This window comes from Equus quagga, chromosome 8 (assembly GCF_021613505.1).
Source record: "Equus quagga isolate Etosha38 chromosome 8, UCLA_HA_Equagga_1.0, whole genome shotgun sequence".
NCBI lineage: Eukaryota > Metazoa > Chordata > Mammalia > Perissodactyla > Equidae > Equus > Equus quagga.
Genome location: NC_060274.1, coordinates 124,221,655 through 124,240,396, shown reverse-complemented (window position 1 = coordinate 124,240,396; position 18,742 = coordinate 124,221,655). Strand labels below are relative to the sequence as shown.

Here is an 18,742-nt window from a genome sequence, read left to right as displayed (position 1 = left end):
CACATAATTTTAAAATTGGAAGATATCTGTATAGGTCATTTAGTTTATCTCCTCTTAATACTTCTGGAAACAGCCTTGTTTATACATCAGGGCAAGGTGAAAAATCTCTCCTTTAATAAAAAAGATACCTGGGGCTGGCCACGTGGCCTGGTGGTTAAGTTAGATGTGCTCCACTTTGGTGGCCTGGGTTCGGTTCTTGGGTGTGAACCTACACCACTCATTGGCAGCCATGCTGTGGTGGTGACCCATATACAAAATAGCAGAGGATGGGCACAGATGATAGCTGAGGGTGAATCTTCCTCAGCAAAAATAAATAAACAAATAAAAAGACATCCAGAAAAATATTTTCTCTCAGAATGAGGATCTGGCATTTCATAATTCTTATAAATTTTCACCCCAAAACATTGCTTGTATCTGTCAAATATCCTCTTATACCTGTGAAAATAGCCAAAAGTTTTCATATTATTGAGGATATTCTGGGGATTTTTACGGCAGCTCCGCATAAGGGGTTAATATGATATGTAAGAATGACTGTGGTCAAAGACAGACCATGAGGAAAAATATCAGCTAAGCCATGAGATAAGGGATGGCTTTCTGAATTTAATTTATGTAAATTAGAGTCATAATTATGAAGTGTAAGGAAGACATGTGAAAAAAATGAGATGATAATTAGATCCTAAAGAGCATTTGAAGTTTTGGAAAGTAAGCTTAGAGACCAATTAAAAGGTATCTGTGTAGCACCATTAAGAGAAAAAGACTGTAGCTATAAACACAAAGTTTTGCTCACAAGAAAGACAGATTCTTATACTTTTGGGAGAGTGAAGTAGGGATAAGTCAATATAACAAAACGTATAAAGAAACTATTCAACGTGATCATTCTACAGAGACCTTTGTCATAATTTTATGTTCTGATATGCTACTAGTCAGTTCTCCAAAATTCACAGAGAATGAAATACTGGTATAAGAAAATTTAAAAAGGATAAAACTGCAACAATGCAACGTATTTGCACTTTGTCACAAACTAGCTTCTTTTGTGTTTAGACAACAAAACTGGTTTTCCTTTCCCGTGGTCTGACCATCCCTGGGGATCTTTGGCTCTCCCGGTGGGATTTCCTCATTCAAAGCATCCTAGGAGAGTGATTTGTAAATGTCAATCCTCTGAGCCCTGGATAGAATTTATTTAAAAATAAATTCTCCAGGTATAAACTAACTAATAAACAAATAGGTAGAAGTCTAGGACATATCCAGATCGCTTTTAATTCTCTTTAATTCTTCTGGAAAAAAAAAAAAAAGCTATCGAAACCAGATATTCACTTCAAGCCCAAATCTGCCACAGAAATGATAGCAAACAATGAATGGCAGCATGAAATTAGTGATAAGTTGTACGATATGAACAATCATTGGTATAAAAGTTCACAGGAAAGGGGTGATTGTTCTGGAAGGAATGAAATGAGAAAAATTTATTGAGTACTAACATACGCTGAGGTTCTTCTCTGTGTCTTCCATAAATCATCTCACTGCGCCTCACAATGGCTTTATGAGATGATGCTGCTACGATACCCATTTCACAGGAGAAAACAGAAGCTCGAAGAGTTGAAGTGCCCAAGGTTACAAGTAAGTAAGCGGTAGAGCCAAGTTCAAACTCGGGCAGTGTGAACTATCAGAAAAGGGCTCCTTGGTTCCCTCTTGGACTACACCCTCTAGCGTGGATGATCACAGGTCACCCGAAAAATAGCTATTTCCTTCTGACCAAGCCCAGAGCAGTGTAGAAAATGTGATGAAATAGTTAGCAGCCTAATTGTGATGTTTGAAGCTCTGCTAAATATTTAGTTATAGTAAACTTCAGATTTTAGTTAGCTATTCTTTACCTTTTTAAGGTGGTACTAATATAAAATGACCATCACTCCTTTTCAAAAGGGCTGGTTAGTTTTCCACAGGAAATAATGAGGCAAAACATTTAATAATATTAATGAAGTTCAAAACCAGAGAACACAGAATGAGCAAGTGGAAGTCTCAGCTCATTGGCTTTTAAAACTACAAAATCGAGGAATAAAGGAAGTCCAAGAGAAGCCAAATGACTCGCCACAAGGGCGCACAGCATGATAATCCCATGTAGCATCACAAGCCACTGTCTGGTCACTTCAATTCTCTCGCTATGAATGTGGTCACCGACTAAGTAAAAATGCAAAATCGTTCATTCTGTATTAAACTGAATGGCGTATATTATACATTTTTACATTATTATGTGCTGAGCCAGACCCTCTCATTTCTAACTAATCCATGGAAGTAACTAAGAGATATATCAAGTCTTTCAGTTTATTAGGAAGCATTTATACTTCAACGAGCTACAAGATGTGTTTTCCACAACAAAATAGTGTCCAATCAACCCTTTCTTGAATTATGCAGTATGGTCTTCTAACTTCTATTTATGCGCACACTTGATTTTCAAGATTTTGGCCTTATTTAGGGAAGACAACAAGGGATCAGGCTCTCATTGTTAAAATGAATAATTCTATGTTTACAGATACAAAAATGGAACAAAGAATGAGTAGGAATGAGCACAGAGAGGAGATAATTTCCCTCTTACATTTTGAGCTCACCATACAGCCAAACCTGAACACACACAGGGCATTTTGAATACTTGGAGTTATTTAGAAAAAACTCTTTTAAAAAACTCAACTATTCAACCAGTAGCATATATTTAAATTTTTTTTAATTTTATAATTTAAAAAAGTCTTTTTCTTTGCTCTATATTTCAATAAAGGACGCAGCTATAAAAAAGAATTATTTGCTTTTCACTTCAATACCAAAGTGGTCACTGAGCTAGGAAACCCTTGTAACCACCACCAATTTCTTGCTCTTTGTCTGTAGCTATAATTTCCATATTCAGGAATAAGATCTCTCATAGTTAAAGGTGGTATTTACAGCCCGATACATAAATTACACTGGTGGAGTGAAGGTACTCAGTTTTATCAAAGTTAGCTAATTCAAGCATCATTTATCATACGCTAAATATCATATTCTGGAAGTTAACATCCTTATTTGATTGGAGAGGAACAATTTTAGTTATAATTCCTTATTCTAGTTAACTTCAATATCAGTTTTGTGCTTTATTCATTAAAATACTTTTTCAGAGACCTATAATAAATAGTTTCTAGATAATGACTCCACTAAGTGTTTATCTGTTTTTATTCTCTTGTACATCTTCCTATTCATGTTAATTTTTCTGGGAGTTCTTTTTGTCTCTTGTTTTTGAATATGTCCCTAAACAAATGAATAAGTGCAATAAAAGAAATTGCAAATATTTTTTTCTTAGTTGAGGTCTTACAACATATTTTGAACATCATTTCTTACTGTTCATTACTACAAATACTAATATGAAAAGGCTCAGACAACTGTATTGCATTTTTACTGGCCCCAGAACGGTACTTTGATAACATTTTGCCTGCCATTGTTTCCTAAAACTGAAGTAAACAGAAAGCAGTCTGTGTAATTAGAGGGTTTAGATATTATATTTTTAGGTATTATATTAGTTTTTCAACAGATTAAGAGAAGACTGAAGAAGATTGAATCTCTTTCTCTCTGCATTCCTTCCTCCCTACACACACACACATACCACCCCCCCCCCCCCAACAAATTACCTTCTTCTTTCAACTATATGTTTTATGGCAAATCTCTTTTCAAAAGTTCTTTGTAAACAGCAATGCATTTTCAGAAAATTAATGTTATATAGTTAACATTCATTTAAAAATATTCTTTGAATTACAAAAATTTAATTTTATTTAACTTTTCAGGGTAATGCTACTATGCAAAATAAGGCACATCTGTTTTATTAGTTGGCTTTGCATGTTACTTTTTAATATTAAAAAAATTTGCTTTATTGTGTTTCTACTTTAGATATACAACTTAATAGACTTCATTCCACTTTCTAACTCATTTTTCTGATCTAAAAAATGTGGTCAAATAGTTGAGATAGAGTAGGAGACAACCACTGTCCAGAAACTAAATGTTCAAATTACACTCTGTCTGCCTTTCTGATGAATTGATAAATGAGGATCCAGTCAGAGACATCACACTAACACAATTTTCCAAACTATCTATGCAGACAGACATGGCTTAGACACACAGGGGCAAATCCAAGAAAAGCATTCCAATCTCAACCCTGTGTTTATAGGACATTGGAAATGTTGGTCCTTCTTTTTGAGTCATTAGGCATGAGAGAATATATTTTGACACATTAGAATACTATTCTGGAGAAGCAATAGCAAAATCTGGGTTCTTTAGAATCAAGTGATTCAATATGTGGATTATTCAGGTTGCGGGGCTTCAAAGTATAGCGAAGACCTGGGATTCTCATGCAATTACAAGTTTAAAGTGAGATGAATTGGCACTCACAGTTGTGGCAGGTGGCCCCACTGTATCCCGTCTCGTCACAAGTGCATTTGAAGCTGTCCCACGTTTGCGAGCACTTCCCTCCATGCTCACAGTGATTGGGCACACATCTGTCAGAGAAAGAGACAAACAGAAATAAACCAACAAACAAATGAGATTTACGAGTGGCCAAATTCCAAGCTGTCTGGGCAATATATCATTTCAATGCCAGGTTGCCTTACCAAGGCAATTAATCCTTGTTAGTTGAAGCAGATTAATATGATTCATGATGGAAGGTGCCAAGCGCACAAAAGATAATGTATCACAGGCCTGGTGTTTCCCATTTTTGAGTAAACAGTAGAAATTAACAAACAGTTGAGAGATTCATTTGCACCTCACAGATTCATTTTATTTTCCTTTTGAACAAAAACAAAGACACTAGCTAAATTTCCTCCTGGTGAGAGACGGGAGACGAGCCATGTTGTTTCCTGTCCTATTCTTCACCAAGGCCAAGGCCAAGGCCAAGTCAGAAAGGGGGAACACTGAGTTTTGCACAACAATTTGAGTTTTTGAAATAATGCCCTGGCAACAGCAACGAGAATATACTAGCCTTATAAGAAAAGATTTCTGTTTCCCCCTGTGCCCAGCTGGCTAGTGAAAGCCACCTATTCAAAGAGGCAGCAAGCATAACAAGTGGAAAAACTGCAGGTTTGGTGTTCAAATCTTTGGCTTTCTACTTACTAAAGGGCCAGTTGTGACTAGGTAATTTAACCTTTCTGAATCTTAATTTTCTCATTTGAAAAATGGAGTAATTATACCTATTTTATAAGTACTTTTAAGGTTTGGAGATAATATTCATAAACTAGATAATTAATAGGCAGGAAATAGCCCATAAATGGGAGCTATGCATATCTGAACCACAGCTTCCAGGGCACAATTTCATAGCTCGCCTGTACCCTAGCAATAGTGAAGTCGAAATCTGCTCAGGAACACTGCTGTTTCAACAGCACAAACTCTTTCCTTTCTCCTGTTCCTATCCTGTTCTCCCTCCCCTCAATTCCTCTCTCCAACTTCCCACAACCTGATTCTTTATAATCCTGGTTAAGATGCTCACAGATAACAAAGGTATTTGTTGTTATGTATTAGAATTCATAAAAGATTTCTAGATTTTAATAGGAAACTCTCTAAAATAGAAAAGTCCACCCAGATTAAAATAGCAGAATCTATTAGCTATGGGTCATAGCTAATGGACTGAGAGAGAGCCACCTCATGTGGAACCCCTTAATCACAATGCCCTGGTAGCTTCCTGCTGCAAAATAGGATAGGGCTGGCCAAAGGGACAGAGCTCTCCATCCCCCATTCTTGATTTACCATCAGCCGTTCTGTGCCTAAAACTCCCATAGCAGGGCATAGCCCAGTTTGGCATGGGACCTCCAATTCTTATGTAGGAATGCTATTCCTCTACAACTCTTAGTCACACAGCAAACATTTATTAAGCATGTACTATACACACAGCACTGTGGCAAACAGAGATGAATTAAGATTCTATTCACTGCCTTTCAAGAGCTTACAGCCTAGGACACTACATATGTTGTACACACAAAATCTATAATATGAGATGGAAATGAAAAGTTGCATAATGCAGGGACAAATAATGCACTCTGCAGTTTCCCATGAGAGATCATAAGCAGATTTGAGGTACAGTAAAAATCTTTTGATTTGAGCCTCAATGAATGGACAGGATTCTAAGAGAAGACAATGAGAGGAAGAGTATTACTGGGGGAAAAGAACGTAAGCAAAGGCATGATGATGTTGGATTATCATGAGGAGGATGGGAAATTCACTCTACTTTTAACAGCCACGTATATTTCAAGTGAACTTAGGCTTGGTGTTATCAAGGCTACAAAGGTGGTCTTTCTCCTATAACCTACGTGAAGGTGGGGGTGGGAAATAAGATACATGAAAAATACAATACCAGGCAGAGTTTGATGCGTGGTCAAGGAGATATGGAATGCTATGGAAATTTGGATACTAGAGTAGTGATGACTAGAACATAAATAAAGGGCTTAACAAAGTTTAGAGCATTTCTCCTGGGCCTTAAAAGAGGAGTTGCATTTTTATAATTAAAATGTTGAAAATTGTTCCCAGCAGGCTAAGCGAGAAAGCAATGACAAGGAGGTAGATCCATGGGTGCTGGGTGGTCCATGGTTGGTTGTCCATTACCACAGCCACTACCCTCTCCAGGCACAGGCCTCAGCAGAAGGGGTTTATATCCAGCAGTCCTGATTCTTCAGATCATGGGAGGAAGCAATGGGACAGACACCAAAATTACATAAAAACTAAAACACATCCTTGATACTTAATTTTGGAATTTAGTAGGTACTTGCTTTTGTGTGGTACATTTACTTTCTAAATTGTTGTGGGTTAATATCAGTTCAGCCTGACAGTGAAAGCAATTTACATCAGCTCATTATATCAATTAATTCAGGATGAAGTAGGGCAGAAGTGTACCGAGTTGCAAAGGAAAACAAGGTTGGAATCTAAATGCTCTAAATAACGCACAAGCAGAGAATCCACATCTTAATGACAAACATGACTATTGTAGTTACACACACATGAGAAGCATACAACCATCAAATGAGATTAACTGAATACTTCTAAAATTTAGTATTACTGATTTCTTTAAAAGTGATCTTTTATTCAAATGGGACCTTAATATTTTATTTTTTAATGTTCTTATAATTTATATTTTCAAAATTGATATTATCCTTATGCTGATTACTGGCATTTTAATTCTTAATTAGGAAAAATGTTTTCTTTCCAAATCAAGTTTATTCAAATGTAATTAAAAACCCTAATATTCTATCACTCTATCTAAAAGAAAAAATTTTAGGACAAGTTACCAAACAAAACAATATGAATTAACTTAGTTTCCCCCTTCCTAATTATATTTTCTTCTCCTACACTCTCACTGAACTATTTGCATGTGTCCAGTACACCATTATCACATCACTTGGTAATTATTTGTTTGAGCATCTGTCTCTTCTAAACTGTGAGCGTCTGCAGTCAGGGATTTTCATCTTAGCATTCCCAGCAGGACAAGGTGCCTTGTGCACCTGCAGTGAATGCCTATTGATGGATGGGCTGGAAGAATGGGGGAATGCAGTCCTAGACCGTTAGGCCAAGGAACTGATATAATTTTGGAGGAAATACCCCTTCTACTGGGAGAAATACGGATTATTTTTATGTATGATTTTAGTCTAAGTCCACACTCTTTCTCTACTAAACTGATTATTTAAGCAGGTCACAGGAAATACGTAATTTGTTTGATAGCATGTCCTAGCTTGAAAGCTTGACTCACATCAAAAATGAATCAAAATGACTCTCCTGCTGCTACTTGAGAACTACTTGACCAGGATCAGGAACATACAGGGGAGGAGTTGGCAGGTGTCAAATTGTTGCGATCAAAGGGCTCCGGAAGAAGAGATGCATCCAATTAACCCTGCTCCCAGATGGTCCTGGGGTCGGAGACTCTTCAACAGGAACCATCCTTTCAGGTGTGGCAATGCTTTCCAAAAGGCTTCAGAATCAGAATGCATTTTTTCCAAATGAAATTTATTGGTACCCCAATACAGAAAACAAACAAAAGTTATATTCTGAAATTTCAAATGTTTAACAATTACTTAATATAAAATCAATCATTATGGACAGAGTGGTTGTTTGGATGGATGTGACAATTCTATCCAGGCTTATGGGTGACAGTTGCAGTTTTATTTCACCCAGAGTCTCTTTTATTTCTATATTAGATTTTAATTGCAAAGCATTGAGAGAATTGATATTTACAGATATAAAAAACTGCAAGTGGTACCAGATTTGTTTCTTTGTAGAAGGTCCCTTCGTAGTCCATGGACACTACTCAATTAAACAGGGACATCAGACGAAATTTTATTTCAAATCTAAAAAACGTTAATCTGACAGCATCCCTGGATGCATTGGTGGTCTTCAAAGCACTTTGAAGGTGTTTTGTTTTATTTTCCCTACAGTGTTTAAAAGTTGAAATAGTTTTAAATAAAATTCAAATCAAATCTTTGCGTTACCTTTAAAACTACATTTGGATCTGTAGAACCCAATACAAAACCCACAGAGTGTCAGGACCATGATTTCAGACACACACTCACACAATAGCAAATAACAGTAACAGTGGAGCATTTCTCAGAAGAGCTGGCTGTTACTAATACCCTCAGCTACTGGCGCGCAAAAGCAGTGTTTCTCAGAATTTCTGTGCATGGGAATCGCTTGAAAATCTTGTTAAAGTCAAGGTTCTGAGTCTTCAGATTTGAGGTGGAGTTTGAGAGCCTGTAATTCTAACATGCTCCCCACTCCCCCCCGGCCCATGATGCTCAGGCAGCTGGTCAGAGGGCCACAGTTTGAATGACAAGGCTCTAGGGCACTCTGGTTCTCTGCAGTAGGGCCTCAAAGGATGAGTGAAGACACCGAGAAGAGAAACAGCCCAAGAAGGAAGGGCACAGAGCGGAGACAGCATGTGGGAAGGGCAAATTTGATCTATTCAGCCTTTTCTCCTGAGACCGTACTTTTTTTCAAGGCCTTCCTACTATTTTTTACATGACCCACTGAGAGTGATAATATAATAATCTCCTAATCTCATTTATTAGGTTTAATCATTTCAGAACCTGACTATAGACCTCATATAATTCATAGAAAGTGATCATCACTGAATATGAAGGCAGTTTCATTTCACCTTAAAATCAAGTTCTGTATTTGCAATCTCAGACTCAGCTGAGATTCCCCGCCCTTTAGTTATTGTACAGAAGCCGGTACTAGGATACTTAATTTGCTTTTAGATTAGTACAAATTGTATACCTGGACATTAAATATGCCTTATTCTAAACTTTAGAAAGGAAAACTTCAGGTTACTTATAGGTTATTTTATAAACTGTTGGACAATTGTTTAAAGTGATTCATAAATTATCATCCCAGCATAAATTACCTCCTAGATTTATGATTTTTCCCTTCATCTCAGCTCCCAATTTTATTTTTGCTTATCCAGACACGAAATTCATTTAGAAAGTCTGATTTCTTAAATGCTACTTTTTATACTCCTGCCTCTCAGAGCTATTTCCACAGTCACAGTGGAGTTTTCTTCTGCATTACCTTCAATATTGATCTCAACAATATTTTAGTACTTTTATTCTCACACTAATTAGATTTCAGTTTCAGTTGAAGGCATGCTCTCTACGGAGTATATATCACTGCCTTATATTTCTCCTGTTCAAACTGAAATTATATGGCGAAGTAATAATAATTCCAGCAATTAATTTAGTATTTCATTACTACATAACTTAATTTTATAGTTGTATAACCAGAAAAGCTAATGTTATATTGATGGTGCTCCTTCAATGAGCACTTATTTATGGACATATTTAAATGCAGAGATATTTACTATACCTCCTACATTATGCCCAAATTTTCCATTAAAAATAATCAAGCATCTTTAGGCCACATCTATCCAACAATTGCACATTTCTACACTAACCATATCAATCATTAATTTTAGCCTGACAATATAAGCACCTTAAAAATCATTTCTATTATAATAAACCTGTGTTCACTTTATTTTGTTAATTTACTTTGAATTATAATTTTACAATATGTTCCTCATCATTTAGTGAAAAAAACATCTTTTAAGAGATCATAGGAGGAGAAGGAGCTGCAAGATCATCAGTTCCTTCACCTGTCTCCAGGTCCAACCGAATTTAACCTAAATAAATAACAGTAAGTTCATTTTCACAGTAACTCAATCACCTGCTCCAGTCAAACACTCTAAAACAATCTCTGGAGAAACAAAGAATAAAGGTTCAACCTCAAGAAGTTATAATTATATGCTGAAACGTAATTGGCAAGTCAGGTCTCTTTCTACGCCTAATATTAGAAACATTGGTACAGAATTAAGAGAATCTACCTCTATTGTATGGGTATACTGGGGTTTTACGGAAAAGTTAATCTTCCAAAGAAAGTATAGATTTAGGTTATCCTGGAAGGAGGAGGAGCACCTTTCTGCCTGGAGGGAAAGCAAAGGCTTGCGGCCGTGTGAGTAAGCGCCAAATGTGGTTACGGAGCAACGAATTGTCGAGTGTGGCTTGGGTGGAAATCTTGCATGCACGTTAAGGATTATAGCAGGAAGTTGTAGATGTGTGGCCAACAGGCCTTTCGCCTTTCTTTCTTCCTGTCATCACCCTGATTTTATTAAGGTATCTTCTCTCCCTCACGTGGCCACGTGCTTTTGGAAGGGAGACGATCCCAGTCTCCAAGGGACAAAAAGTAAGGAACCAGGCTTCCTAATGAAATCATTAACCTGTTGCACATTGTTCCCAAAATCTATGATCTCCTTCTTCTATAGCAATAGTATTTATGTCTTGACATAGAGCCACCCAGTTAAAAACACCATCCTCCAGGTTCCTTTTAATTTAAGGGGCTGGTGACTAAGTTCAAGGCAATGGAATTGTGCGATGTCTGGATTAAGCCCTTAAAGGGAAAGAGCATGCACTGTTTTTGCTTTTTTTGTCCCTTCTGACCTCCTTTCTGAAATGAACCTGTGATGGTGAGACCTGGAGCAGGCATCTCAGAACACAAGAGGGGGACAAAGGAAAATTACAAAGGGTCTGGATTCTGGATAACATATCAGCCCTAGGCCACCTACTGAAATGTTTGCATGAGAGAGAAATCAATTTCCTCTGTTTTGGTCTTTGTTACAACAGCGAATATGCCCTAACCATACAGACTTTCAGTTAACCGACCCTGACGTTGACCTACACCTAGCCTTTTGTTCTAACATGATACATGTGATGGTTGCTGTTAAGTCATGATGGGTTGTCTTATATTAGCTGCAACTGAAAACAGCCAAACCAAGAGATATTAAATTCATCGGCCTAGGTTTGAGCTCAGGTCATAGAGTGTGTTAATCATTAAGTTAGGGATTTTCCAGGAGAATATAGCCTTGTTTATTCATGCAACATATAATTTTTGAGTGTCTGCTGTGAATAATAATCTGTGTTGGATTAAGCTTTCTTATCAAGAAGTTTAATGACAAGAAACAACATTTCTGGGTGTCTGTGTGATGAAGTATGTCATCCAGTCATCAAGAGATTCTGAACTTTATCCAGAGGAAAATAAAGCCAGACCACCAGAGAAATACACAGTGGAGCTGTATTATTGTGATGCTTAACAGAATGATTTAAAGTAACTTCGGAATTTAGAATATTTTTTCCTAGCCATGAGAGACACTGGAGACTCAAAAAATAAAGTTACTTGGCAAGCAGATATTGTAAGATATTAAACTAGTAAGACTATACAGAATAGACTAGAGCGAAAGAAACCAAAGGCAGGAAGATCAACTAAATGGCTTTTTGAATGCTCCAAGTAGAAGATGATAAAAATTTGAGGTACAATGAGACCTGCAAAGAAGCATTAAAGAAAGAAAGGATTAAAAAGACTACATTACTAATTGATTACTTGGAAGTGAACTAATTAAACATGCCTCAGATATTCTGTGTTTAGGAACCATTGATAAACAGTGACATTTTCATTTTGAGGTAATAACTTTTCTTACATAACTAAAGATAGGTAAGTTTCAAACTATTGAAACTTTTAAGACAGGTTTAAATTAAACTAATATTTTTTTCCCAAATGAGCTAAATTTAAAGTGGCTGTAAGCTGCATTCCTCCAAGAAAGTTATTAAGCTTTATTTCAGTCTCTTCTCCTTTCACGGGGGAAAAGATAATAACCGAAAGAATGGATACAGGAAATATTGTCAGAAAGATGAATCTCTGGAATGCATAGAATACAGACGCTGAGCTACATCTGTTTCAGTGACAAGTTTGAATGACATGTTCCTTATCCATAAATGCTTATCCATGGATAGCTTCTTTCACCACCTCCTGCTGGGTCTTTGCTCACTAATTGCAGGGGCAGACTGGGAAACGTTCAGAGCTAGGCATAACCCAAGAGAGAAAGAAAGTATTTCCCACAGGGAAATGTAGGAAGAAGGAGAGAAAGACATTTGAGCTACCTAAATCTTGTAGAGAGAATATTAGCATTTCTAATGAGAAATTATAAAAGTCACTATAAATTCTAAAATTTATATAGAAAATATACACAAGAGCCAGGAACACTTCAAAATTGGTACATAACAGGATAAGATGATTCCTAGTGGATACTAAAACACATAATAGGCCTAGAGTAAATGTAAATTAATATTGGTGCATTAAGAGAGAGACAGACAAATGGAATAGAAATGAGAATCTAGAAAGAAATACAAAGACATATACAAATTAGTAAGTTAACAATGGGATGTTAAATCAGTGGGGAAAATGGATTACTTAGTAAATGGTGTAAGAGCACTGGCTACTCATCTGAGAAAGAACAGAGTAACGTCCCCCACTTCTTCTCAGCGCCAAGATAAATTCCACATGGATGAAAAATTTAGCATGTAAAGGAAATAAACAATAATAAAGTATGAGGGAATATGTTTTGTAATCTATAACTATAGGAGGTTATTTCTAACGAAGAAACAAAACCAAGAAACCATAAAGTGAAAATTAATAAATTTGGCTACATAAAATTTTTAAAAATATCTTGTATGGTCGAACATAACCAAGTTCAAAGACTAGAAACAAATTGGGAAACATTTTTAATATGGCAGAAAAAGAGTCAATTTCTTTATGATATAAAAAATCTTTATGAATCAATTAGAAATAATTCAATTAAAACATAAGCAAAGGGCATGCATGAATGAGGCAGTCCACAAAAAGAAATACACAGGACTTTTAAACATATAGAAGGATGTTCAATGCCATTCATAATCAAAGAAGCATAAATTAAATTTCAGTGAGATTTCATTGATCATCTCTCTGATGCTTAACAGAAAAGGCCTTCTCGTGTACTCCTGATCAGGGTCTAACTGTTTGGAGGGCTATTTGGTAAAGTCTATTAATTTCAAATTTTTTTTTTCTTTTCTTTTTTTTATTGAGTTATTGATAGGTTACAATCTTGTGAAATTTCAGTTGTACATTAATGTTTGTCAGTCATGTTGTAGGTGCATCACTTCACCCTTTGTGCCCACCCCCCACCCCACCTTTCCCCTGGTATCCATTAAACTGTTCTTAGTCCATAATTTTAAATTCCTCATATGAGTGGAGTCATACACAGATTATCCTTCTCTCGCTGGCTTATTTCACTTAACATAATTCTCTCAAGGTCCATCCATGTTATTGCAAATGGAATGATTTTGTTCTGTTTTGCAGCTGAGTAGTATTCCACTGTATATATGTACCACAACTTCTCTGTCCATTCATCTGTTGATGGGCACTTAGGTTGCTTCCACGTCTTGGCTATTGTAAACAGTGCTGCAATAAACATTGGGGTGCATAGGACTTTTGGGATTGCTGACTTCAAGCTCTTTGGATAAATACCCAGTAGTGGGATGGCTGGATCGTATGGTAGTTCTATTTTTAATTTTTTGAGGAATCTCCATACTGTTTTCCATAGTGGCTGCACCAGTTTGCATTCCCACCAGCAGCGTATGAGGGTTCCTTCTTCTCCGCAACCTCTCCAACATTTGTTGCTATTAGTTTTAGATATTTTTGTCATTCTAACGGGTGTAAGGTGATATCTTAGTGTAGTTTTGATTTGCATTTCCCTGATGATCAGCGATGATGAGCATCTTTTCATGTGCCTATTGGCCATCAGTATATCTTCTTTGGAGAAATGTCTGTTCATGTCTCCTGCCCATTTTTTGATTGGGTTGTTTGATGTTTTGTTGTTGAGTTGCGAGAGTTCTTTATATATTATGGATATTAAGCCTTTGTCAGATATATGACTTGCAAATATTTTTTCCCAGTTAGTGGGTTGCTTTTTTGTTTCAATCCTGTTTTCATTTGCCTTGAAGAAGCTCTTTAATCTGATGAAGTCCCATTTGTTTATTCTTTCTATTGTTTCCCTTCTCTGAGAAGGCATGGTGTCCAAAAAGATCCTTTTAATACTGATGTCAAAGAGTGTACTGCCTATGTTTTCTTCCAGAAGCCTTATGGTTTCAGGTCTCACCTTTAGGTCTTTAATCCATTTTGAGTTTATTTTGGTGAATGGTGAAAAAGAATGGTCAATTTTCATTCTTTTACATGTGGCTTTCCAGTTTTCCCAGCACCATTTGTTGAAAAGACTTTCTTTTCTCCATCGTATGCCCTCAGCTCCTTTGTCAAAGATAAGCTGTCCATAGATGTGTGGTTTTATTTCTGGGCTTTCAATTCTGTTCCATTGATCTGTGCACCTGTTTTAGTACCAGTACCATGCTGTTTTGATTACTGTAGCTTTGGAGCATGTTTTGAAGTCAGGGATTGTGATGCCTCCCGTTTTGTTCTTTTTTCTCAGGATTGCTTTAGAAATTCGGGGTCTTTTGTTGCCCCATATGAATTTTAGGATTCTTTGTTCTAATTCTGTAAAGAATGTCATTGGGATTCTGATTGGGATGGCGTTGAATCTGTAGATTGCTTTAGGTAGAACGGACATTTTAACTATGTTTATTCTCCAAATCCATGTACATGGAATGTCTTTCCATCTCCTTATGTTGTCATCCAATTCTCTCAGAAAGGCCTTGTAATTTTCATTATATAGGTCCTTCACTTCCTTAGTTAAATTTACCCCAAGGTATTTTATTCTTTTTGTTGCGATTGTGAATGGTATTGTATTCTTGAGTTCTTTTTCTGTTGGTTCATTACTGGAGTATAGAAATGCTACTGATTTATGCAAATTGATTTTATACCCTGCAACTTTGCTGTAGTTGTTGATTACTTCTAACAGTTTTCCAATGGATTCTTTGGGGTTTTCTATATATAAGATCATGTTGTCTGCAAACAGCGAGAGTTTCACTTCTTCCCTCCCTATTTGGATTCCTTTTATTCCTTTTTCTTGCCTGATTGCTCTGGCCAGGACCTCCAGTACTATGTTAAATAAGAGTGGTGATAGAGGGCATCCTTGTCTCGTTCCTGTTTTCAGAGGGATGGGGTTCAGTTTTTGCCCATTGAGTATGATGTTAGCTATGGGTTTGTCGTATATGGCCTTTATTATGTTGAGGTAGTTTCCTTCTATGCCCATTTTGTTCAGAGTTTTTATCATAAATGGCTGTTGGATCTTGTCAAATGCCTTCTCTGCATCTATTGAGATGATCATGTGGTTTTTATTCCTCAGTTTGTTGATGTGGTGTATCATGTTGATTGATTTTCAGATGTTGAACCATCCCTGTGTCCCTGGTATGAATCCCACCTGATCCTGATGTATGATTCTTTTGATGAATTGCTGAATTCTGGTTGCCAAAATTTTGTTTAGAATTTTTGCATCTATGTTCATCAGTGATATTGGCCTGTAGTTCTCTTTTTTCGTGGTGTCCTTGTCAGGTTTTGGTATCAGTGTGATGTTGGCCACATAGAATGTGTTAGGAAGTGTTCCATCTTCCCTAATTTTTTGGAATAGCTTGAAAAGGATAGGTATTAAATCCTCTCTGAAAGTTTGGTAGAATTCCCCAGGAAAGCCATCTGGTCCTGGGGTTTTATTCTTTGGGATGTTTTTGATTGCTGTTTCAATCTCTTTCCTTGTGATTGGTCTGTTCAAATTGTCTGCCTCTTCTTGAGTGAGTTTTGGGAGATTGTAGGAGTCCAAGAATTTATCCATTTCCTCTAGGTTATCCATTCTGTAGGCATATAGTTTTTTGTAGTATTCTCTTATAATCTGTTGTATTTCTGCAGAGTCTGTTGTTATTTCTCCTTGCTCATTTCTGATTTTGCTTATTTGAGCTTTCTCCCTTTTATTCTTTGTAAGTCTGGCTAGTGGTTTGTCAATTTTATTTATCTTCTCAAAAAACCAGCTCTTTGTCTCATTGATCCTTTCTACTGCCTTTTTCGTTTCAATAGTATTTATTTCTGCTCTGATTTTTATTATTTCTCTCCTTCTGCTGACTTTGGGCTTCATTTGTTCTTTTTTCTCTAGTTCAGTTAGGTGTGCTTTAAGGTTGCTTATTTGGGATTTTTCTTGTTTGTTAAGATGTGCCTATATTGCGATGAATTTTCCTCTTAATACAGCTTTTGCTGTATCCCATATGAGTTGGTATGACATGGTATCATTTTCATTTGTTTCCAGGTATTTTTTAATTTCTTCTTTAATTTCTTCAATGATCCATTGCTTGTTCAGTAGTGTGTTGTTTAGTCTCCACATCTTTGTGCCTTTCTCAGCTTTTTTCTTGTAATTAATTTCTAGCCTTATAGCACTATGATCTGAGAAGATGCTTGTTATTATTTCAATTTTTTTTAAATTTGTAGAGGCTTGCCTTGTTTCCCAACATATTCTCTATCCTAGAGAATGTTCCATGTGCACTTGAGAAGAATGTGTATTCAGCTCTTTCAGGGTGGAGTGATCTATATATGTCTATTAAGTCCAATTGTTTTAGTTTTTCATTTAGCTCCACTATTTCCTTGTTGATTTTCTGTCTGGATGATCTGTCCATTGATGTGAGTGGGGTGTTGAGGTCCCCTACTATTATTGTGTTGCTTTTAACATCTTCCTTTAGGTCTGTTAATAGTTGGTTTATGAATCTTGGTGCTCCTGTGTTGGGTGCATAGATATTTATAAGTGTTATTTCTTCTTGATGAAGTGTCCCTTTGATCATTATATATTGTCCCTCTGTGTCTCTCTTTACCTGTCTTATTTTGAAATCTACTTGGTCTGATATGAGAATTGCAACACCTGGCTTTTTTTCCTTGCTATTTGCTTGAAGTATTGTCCTCCACCCCTTCACCCTGAGTCTGTGTTTGTCCTTGGGGCTGAGGTGTGTTTCCTGGAGGCAACAAATTGTTGGATCGTGTTCTTTAATCCATTTTGCCACTCTGTGTCTTTGTATTGGAGAGTTCAATCCATTCACATTGAGACTGATTATTGATGCATGTGGACTTAATGCTGTCAATCTGTCGCTCATTATCTTGTTTTGCTGCGTTTCTTTTCCTGTTTGCTTTAGACTACCCATTTAATACTGCAATTTCTTATGCTGGGTTTCCTAGATTTTTCCTTATTTATGATTTGTGACTCTGTTCTGTACTTTATTTTAGTGTCTACCTTGAAGTTTGTATTTAGAATCTCGTGTATAATATAGTCTATTCTCTGGTGGTCTCTTACCTACTTGACCAATACTGATTTAGACCTTTTGCTCTTCCCCTCCTAAATAATTATTTTCATTTTTTATTCCAACTCATCTTATTAATTGGTAGCTAGAGTGCTAAGATCATCCTTGTTTTGGTAGTTTCCTTACCTTTACCCTAATGCTATAATTGAATATTTGCTATCCTGTTCTGGTTCTATCCATCGGTCTCCCTAGTCTGTGGATTGTGTCCCCTTTCTCCCTTTTTTCTTTTTTCAGGTATGAGAGCCTTCTTGAGGATTTCTTGTAATGGAGGGCTTTTAGTTAGAAATTCCCTTAACTTTTGTTTGTCTGGAAAAGATTTAATTTCTCCCTCATATCTGAAAGAAATTCTTGCTGGATAGAGTATTCTTTTTTTTTTTTTTTAAAGATTTTATTTTTTTCCTTTTTCTCCCCAAAGCCCCCCAGTACATAGTTGTATATTCTTCGTTGTGGGTCCTTCTAGTTGTGGCATGTGGGATGCCGCCTCAGCGTGGTTTGATGAGCAGTGCCATGTCCGCGCCCAGGATTCGAACCAACGAAACACTGGGCCGCCTGCAGTGGAGCGCGCGAACTTAACCACTCGGCCACGGGGCCAGCCCCTGGATAGAGTATTCTTGGCTGAAGATTTTTATCCTTTAAAGCTTTGAATATATCACTCCATTCTCTCCTAGCTTGTAGGGTTTCTGTAGAGAAATCCGCTGACAGTCTGATAGGGGCTCCTTTATAGGTTATTCTTTTTTTTTCTTACTTCCCTGAGTATTCTCTCCTTATCATTCCTATTTGCCAACTTTACTACTATGTGCCTTGCAGTAGGTCTTTTTACATTGACAAATCTAGGAGATCTAAAACCCTCCTCTACACACATTTCTCCGTTGATCCCTAGATTTGGGAAGTTCTCTTCAATAATTTCGTTAAGCACACTTTCTGCTCCATTTTCCTTTTCCATATTCTCGGGAATTCCTATGATCCTTATGTTCTTACTCCTCATTGAATCCATTATCTCTTGGAGATTTTCCTCATTTTTTTTAATTCTTAGTTCTCTTTCTTCCTCTGTCTGGTGCCATTCAGCCTGTCTATCTTCGATTATGCTAATTTTCTCCTCTATGTTGTCTACATGGGCATTCAGGGAATCT

At 36.7% G+C, this 18,742-nt stretch overlaps 1 protein-coding gene across 1 annotated transcript in view; it reads right to left on the bottom strand.

Moving 5' to 3' along the window:
- CNTNAP2 (contactin associated protein 2) overlaps positions 1-18,742 on the bottom strand; it is a 1,871,002-nt gene that overhangs the window by 720,368 nt on the left and 1,131,892 nt on the right. The window contains exon 11 of the mRNA XM_046668987.1: positions 4,396-4,502. Coding sequence (XP_046524943.1) covers positions 4,396-4,502 — 107 coding nt within the window. The remainder of the gene's footprint in view (positions 1-4,395; positions 4,503-18,742) is intronic.